Source organism: Equus caballus, chromosome 4, assembly GCF_041296265.1.
Source record: "Equus caballus isolate H_3958 breed thoroughbred chromosome 4, TB-T2T, whole genome shotgun sequence".
Taxonomy (NCBI): Eukaryota; Metazoa; Chordata; class Mammalia; order Perissodactyla; family Equidae; genus Equus; species Equus caballus.
Genome location: NC_091687.1, coordinates 41,170,372 through 41,178,180, shown reverse-complemented (window position 1 = coordinate 41,178,180; position 7,809 = coordinate 41,170,372). Strand labels below are relative to the sequence as shown.

The 7,809-nt window shown below is 38.5% G+C and overlaps 1 protein-coding gene across 5 annotated transcripts in view; it reads right to left on the bottom strand.

The window, feature by feature from the left end:
* Positions 1 to 5,765: 5,765 nt before the first annotated feature.
* Positions 5,766 to 7,809, bottom strand: part of VPS50 (VPS50 subunit of EARP/GARPII complex) — a 131,672-nt gene continuing 129,628 nt past the window's right edge. For all 5 annotated transcript variants that reach the window (XR_011437799.1, XM_001492642.6, XM_023639202.2 and 2 more), the window contains one exon: positions 5,766 to 6,482. Coding sequence is in view for 4 of the 5 variants with exons in the window: in XM_001492642.6 (XP_001492692.1) it covers positions 6,363 to 6,482 (120 nt within the window). In the remaining variant the exon portion in view is untranslated. The remainder of the gene's footprint in view (positions 6,483 to 7,809) is intronic.

Genomic DNA, 7,809 nt, shown 5'->3' with positions numbered 1-7,809 from the left:
CTACTTGTCAGGGAACCACGCTTTGAGAACACTGTTCTATGTAGTCTATTAAAACAAGTCAAGCTTCGTCTCAGGCAGCTCGTGGGTGTTAAAAAATTTAAAGAATTGAAGTAAGTTATCATTTCTTTTTAAATCACTAATGTTTCAGCTTCAAATGCCAGTGTGCACCTCTCTTCAACAATCATTGAATAACTAATCCTATTTCCACAATATTGAGAAGTCAATAAACAAACACCAATTATATGTCTGATCCAGTACAGAAGCTCTGGAGTGTAAAGAATTATTCCCGTGACAGTCCTGTCTCAAAGAAACTGACCAGCTGTTCAGGACAGTTTGGGGAGGCATTCTAGTTCAAGGGGGCTGAGTATTTGCTTTTCATCGATTCGACACCATCTATTGTGTAGTTCTGAGCTAAGTAAGATTCTGTGTTAAGTGCTGTCAAGATGCACAGGGGAACACACAATGGGTGTTCTGGGCCATTCCCTCCTCCACACAGACTCCCTCCTCTCCCCGAGCTGATGGACCAGTGGAGGTGATTCTTGCATTTAGATGCAGAGACTAAAGTTCTAATTCCAGTGCCTGTAGGTACAGCCTGGCCCAAACTGTCCACATCTCAAAATGCCTGTCACTCATTATTGGATAACAGCTGCTGTTTTAGTCATTTGCGTCTCCTGCTTGGTCAAGCAAGACATCTAGGTTTGCCACACCTCCTCAGCCTTCTCTGTGCCCCTTTCCCCCTCTAATCACACTGGCCTTTCTGATCCTCAAGCACACTCTTCTCTCAGCCTCCTCACTTAACTCCTACTCATACTCAGTCTCCACTAGAACATCTCTTCCTCAGTGGAGTCTTTCCTGACAGCCACTCTAGAATTTTCCTTTGGAATACTCCCCAGAATGGATGGGTTTGCTTATATCTGTTTATCCTGCTAGATTTAAGCTCCCTGGAGGCAGGCGCTATCTGTTCAATCCACTAAGGCCCAGCTAGTGCCTGATACACGACAGACACTAATATGACCCTGCAGCTCACTCAGGTTGCCCAGATAACGAGCTAGCTAGTGGAAGGGCTGCACCAGAACTCATCTTCCCAAAGGAGATGGCTTCCTCCTGACAGCCAGAACTACAAAACCCACGGGCCCCAGGTCATTGGGCAGGGAGTTGCTCTGATATTTGCTATTTAAAAAACCCTCCCCCAATACAGTCTCTCTACTCTCCTAGTCCTGTCTCAACTCTCATGGTGACAATGGCAAGAGGACAGGGCCAATGTCTTCTCTTTTTTGCTGTCCCCGGCACGCAAGTTTCCCCAAAAAAGCTTATTCCTTGACCCATCCTGTGTGACATGGAAGTTGCCCTGAGCCTAACTGCAAGACAGATGGAAACTCCAAAGGGACTGAGCCAAACACCCAATACTCATTAATATTCATGAGTATGAATATTAATTCTCATAATTCTCATACTCATAATTCATTCAATATGATTTTTCTGCCCCCTCAAGAAAGCTTTGGTTTTACACATTGATGACTCCCACATTTACACCTACAGCCCTGACCTATTCTCCAGACTCGAGTGTTCAGCTGCCTTTTCCACACCTCCAAAGGTATATCTCAAGGTATCTCAAACTCACCTATCCAAAACTGTTCTCTTGATCATCTTTACAAATCCAGTTCTCCCAAAGACTTCTACCTCCTCAAACAAAAGTGAGAATCATCTTTAATTCCTCTTTTCTCAAACATCACAACAACAAATCAACAAATCCTATTGCCTCTATCTTTGAAATACACCCAGAATCTGACCACCTCTCACCATATCCACGACTACTGCAATCCGAGCTGTCACACCTCTCTTGGTCTACTGTATTAGCTTCTTACTTCATCTCCTTGCTTCAGTCCTTGTACCTGTGTGGTGGTTTCTCAAATTGTCAGGTAGAGTGACTTTGCTAAAACCTAAGTCAGAAATCAGGTGTCCTCTCTGTTCACAACCCTCCAAATGCTTCCTATCTGAAAGTAAAATCCAAAGGCTTTTCCAGGGGTCACAGGCGCTCACTGTGTGTGTCCCCTCCTGACCCGTCCTTTCTGCTCTCTCTCCCACTTATTATGCCAGCCACGCTGGCCTCCTTACTGTTCTCAGAGCCATAGCCTTCACCCTGGGGACTTCACACTTACTATTCCCTCAGCCTACAATACTCTACCTAGATAATTGCATGGCTAGCCTCCTTACTTCCTTCCAAGGGAGGCCTTCTGCAATCATCCTTGTTAAAATTGTATTTCCACCACAACCACCACCATTCCCCACCGCTTTTTCTCCAGAGCACCTACTCCTAAGAAAGATAAGTTTCATGGAAAGGATTTCAACTTAGTTGGGTCTTTAAAGGTGGAATTGTAATGAGGAAGTAGGGATAACAGAAGTACAATAGGGTAGACAGCAGGTAGTCAGCAAAAATCGCCTTCCAGTGGTTACCTGCGGGTGTAACTACACTCTAGTGTAGACTCCAGAAGTGACCTCCATTGAAATGGAAACCCTGACTAAAATGTCCCCTCTGTCCAAGAAAGTTTGCTATGCTGATTGAGTTAGTTGGACAAAAATGCCCACAGTATGGAAATGTCTTTTCTTTACCAATGTAAATCCTTTTGGTTACTGATAGGCAGAATCAAGAGACCAGAGACTGAGAAGAAACAGAATACAGGTTGTTGATCAAGAAAATATCTTTGCTGAATTGAAAGACTCAGCTCTGTATGAAAAACTACTTATAGAGCAAATGTGGAAATCAGCAGGGCAAAGAGTAGGCTCGGTCTTAAGATCAAGAAGTGATTGCTAAGGTAACTTACAAAAATGGTTCTTCATCAAAAACAAAAAACAAAACAAAAAATGTTCTAAATAAATCATCTCTTTCAAGTACCAAAATACCAGAGGCAAACCAGTTATCTTTCTTCCCCAAGTTCCTGCCCCCTCCCCCAACATCCTTATCAAGTGAAGGAGAGTATTTAGCTGTAGTTTTTTTTCAAATTGAAAAAGATGATGCAGGTGTACTTAGCAAGATGCACGAAAGGCTGTGCTGATCAAGAAAAGTACTATCAGAGCTGGCGAACCGCCTTGCTCCGTTCACTTGGAACAAGCTGAAATTCTCATGTATAAAACCTAACACAATTTTGTCTTTGAGGAGCTGTGCAGCTTAAACTTTTTGGTGGCCTTTAAATATTTGTGGATAAGAATTGAGCAAATATTTCTCATAATAAAAAAAATTTTTAAAAAGCTGCATTGATCTTAACATTTACAAGGATTACACCAGAGTATTAATAATTCTCATCATTAATCATTGTCGAGTTAAATATCATTTTGTTAACCACTAAGTCTGTTTGAAAATTCCTACAAAGAATAAATATAAAATATAAATATTTTTCCCCTGGACTACTTCTTTTTTCTCTGAGCTCAACTTATATTTCAACTTTAGGCCCAAATTTTCATTACAAAAGATAACTATGCTTTCAAAGTGAATTGAATTAAAAGCCTTTCTTTTGACTAAATTTCAGTGAGTGGGTAGAGAAAAAGCTACTTAATCTGACTTAAAATTTCACTTTAGCACTCAGCTAAATAGAAATTTTCAAAGGAAATTCTGCTTAGAGATATGATTAAATACCACACGATCCTAGCTTCAAGAGAAATTCGATCTCATTTTCTAAGTTGAGCAAATGAGCCTGTTAGTCAAAGTGAACTTATAAGATCTCTAGAGGATTTATAAACTGAAGCAAACTAGTCCACCTGAATTGCTATGTATCTCCCTAGCATTTTTGAAATGCAAGACAATGTATTTGTAGAAATAATCATTCTTTTTCAGGGGATAATCTACAATATTCTCATATTAACTTAAAATCTTGAATTCTACAGGGCACTTTCACATAAAATGTCAAACTTAAGGAAAACTGAGACACAAAAAGAAATTTTATAACAATAAAGTTTTTGGAACATGTATAATTCATTTACATTCTCAAGCTTTTCAATTCTATTTACCTTAAAATTAGTTTCACAAAATGTTATATGGCTATAATTTAACATCACTGTACAACGTATTTGAGAAATATCTGATAACTCTTGTTATTAGGTAACTTCAAGATTCAAATCTCCCGTTACTGTTTTGATGTCAATAAGCACTTATTAATGCAAAAACACAAAAACAAAAAACTCTTCTTCAAAAAGCATAAAAAGATTTACCATTTTCATTTTGAAGATGGAAAAAGCGAAGTGTGAGTAAGCTAAAGGTTCGTCTGACTGCAGTCCAGTCTCTAACAAGATCAGTAATTCTCTTGTATCAATTATCACCTGGCAAACTCTCTACCAGGCAGATAATTGTCGTTCATACTATCTAGAGCAAACTGAAGTAGAAACTAAAGGAAGCCAACTATAAAATTCATGTAAAAAAGAAGAAATAAGCAGCTCCTAATCAACTGGGAAATAAACAAGATTGATTATTTCTTTACGTGTCCAGCTGAAAATAGCATTTAAACACGACGACCAAGCTTATCTCATGGTTGTTTTCTTCAAGTGGCTGCATACAAATAACAGCTACCAGCTGAAGCTACCTAAGTACACAATCTAGTTCCACAAGTAGATCATAATGGCACCAAACTCATACTTTTTGACAAAAGGAAGGATTTACTGTCAACATTAAATTTACAGTAAATGAACCAAGAACTGAGGCTGAAAGTAAAACTCATCACACAGACACACAAACTCACACGCACAAACAGACACATTGTACAAGTGTTTCACATTATACTGTGCTGATTATGGGTATCTGCAGGGACTGATGGACTCTGAATGGCAACCACCTCCATGCTGGATCACATGTTACCCTTTGCCCTCCACTTCAGCACTTCAGCTGCCAGAAGACTCACAGGACTCAAGGCCCATTTCTCATGAGATGCTTCAAGATTCTGTAAGCTGTTGATGTTATAGGTCATGCCCAGTAATCTTGGACCAACACCACACGAGCTTAGATGTCTTCTGCTCTCCAGTTAGAAAGAATATGCAAAAAACTCCTTATCAGACAGTAAGCAGGAGTGTGTGGGAAACTGATTTTTATGTCATAAATGTAGGTAGAAGTTCTCTGGCTTCGAAGCAAAGTCTGGAGGAACAGTACAGTTACTAAAGACTAACTGAGTTCCAAAGTTTATCATTGGCTAACCTCACATTATTTTACATCTGTGATACAAAGTAGATATTTAAGAAAGGTTGAATGTATGACCCTATACTCATGCTTGACTAACAGTTTTTTCCCTGAGTCAGCTAAGCCAGCTTTTGTTGTCCTAAGACAAAAGCTGAATTCAAAGACAGCAAAGCTTATATGAAAAACAACTCCCATATTCAAAAAAAAAAGAAAGAAAAAGGGGGGGGGGGTGGCTGGCTCCATGGCCTAGAGGTTAAGTTTGGCACATTCCACTTCGCTGGCCCGGGTTCAGTTCCCAGGTGCGGTCCTACACCACTTGTCAGCAGCCATGCTGTGGTGGCAACCCACATACAAAACAGAGGAAGACTGGCACAGATGTTAGCTCAGGGCAAATCTTCCTCAGCAAAAAGAAAAAAAAGAAAATCCCACAATTACCATTCTGCACGCTACTCAGGCACTAAAAAGGTATACCCAATGAAATTACTTTCACCATTGGTTTCAGGATATAAGATCATTAAAATTAGAACAGGCTAAAAAAATTCTATTATAGTTTCATGAAATCTGCCTGCCATGGAAAAATATCAAAATGCAGTCTCACAGAGGTTGATCATGTTAGAGTATAATATTTATTAATTTCACCATTTATGATCACGTGTTATAACCAAATTAACCCTGACATAAACTTTGACATTTAAAAACAGAGAATATACTGATTTTTCAACTGTTTTGCTTACATGTACTTTTCAATTCTCATGCAGTGCTCACAATTAAGAGATACTGTACATTAACCCTCTCATACTTATTAACAACCAAGTTCAGAGGGTAGAAAAATGCTAACATAAATCCATTTTCCAAAAACTGCCCATGGATGCATTGTCACTGTTCCTTCTAATTACATACTTATGGTACATTCTTCTGTAAAACGTATAATTGTAGTCACGTAACAATAGTTATGATGAGGCAATAATATCAATTCAGAAAAAGGAATACAACAAATGAGACTAAAAGTTGAAGAGAAGAGATCAGAGCATATAAAAGTCATTTGAGAATACCACACAAACTTCACTGTTTTCCACTTTCCAGTTGGAAAGAACATGCACAAAGTTTTCTTAGCAGACAGTTGTCAGGAGCACATGACAAATTGGCTTTCACGTCATATATGTTGAGAGGAGATCAATGCCACTAGGAAAAAGAATTGTGTTCATTATCTTTTGGGTCTGTCTATATCATCAATAGCTGCTAGAAGTTTTTGTCTTGCTTTCTTATTGATATGGGATCCCAGGCAAACATTTACCAGATTGGTCAGCTGCTTTGTTGAATATTCCTGTTCAAAAAAGGAAGATCGAAATTCAGTACATAAAAGACAAGTATTTGATCAAGGCAATAAAAGAACAGGCAGATATACAGGTCTCAGTGGATAGCTACTGAGCTCTACAAACCAGTGAAAATCAGTGGAAATTACAGTTGAGACACAGAAGACAAATTGTTCACTGAGCTGTAATAATGGGGAATAAGGATACTGCAGTACATTTGAAACAGGAAGCACTAGAATTTTTTTAATATGGCAGATAATCTGACACACTTATGCTTTTTGTTACTTTTAAGATCATACACTTTACACCTGTTTCTGTGATAGTCTTTGTTATTAAGTTATCAAAATACTGACATTTCAATTTTTAAAATGCTACTGAGTAAGTATTTTCTGGCACTCTCTATCTTGCAAACATTTTAGGTAAAAGAAAAAATCTCCAACGACAAAACAACTCTTCTGAGATGCAATAAATGAATAAGGTAACAAAGATCAGAAAGTTACTGATTTTTAAACCCTCAATTGTAATTGGTAGCTAGTAAAATTAAGACTATAAGTATTTATTGCTATACAAATCTATTTGGTTCCTGAATTTCAGATAAGTTGCCAAGATGAAAATGAATAGGACTCACCAGAAAGTTTTACATATTGATTTGTTTCTGGAGGTTGAATAGCAAGAGTTCAGATAGGGAGGGAAAGTTGTATAGTATTATCTAATAAGAAAAGAACATGTCTTCACTGGAGGTAGCCACTAAAGATAATGCAATTTCAAAATATGAGAAAGAGCTCGTTTTAAAAACTCAGCAAACTGCTGTTTGTGTATCTGACCTCTGAGGGCACCTGTAAGCACCTGGCAAATTCTCTCAAGTAATCAGTCAACACTTAGCAAGCCAAGTATCATCGTCATCAAACATGGGACTAGACATTGTAAGGAGTTCCCCGGAAGACAGCACAGTCCCTGCTGCTGGGAAAATTTCACTGAATTACAAAGATCAGTTAAAGCTCTTTCAAAATACTAAGCTAAAAATTTTAGTCCACTATATTAAAGAGGAAACCCTAAAATAGGCATTGTACTTGCACCAAATCAAGAGTCGTGCTTTCTCCCCTCAGCTACTTGTACTCTATCCCCAAACCCCTTCCTTGGTCCCAACCCGAAGTGTTTACAGCTTCCTTTACTAAATGGATTCCAGTAGTATTCAGCAGTCCACCTGCACCTGTCTTAGCATTTTGGTTCTCAACTGTCAGAGGTCAGTGGGACTAAAAATGGTGACATTTGTCTCAATTCTGGTGTACTGATCAAAATCTTTGAAAATAACATGTATATTTCTACTTTGCTCCCAAA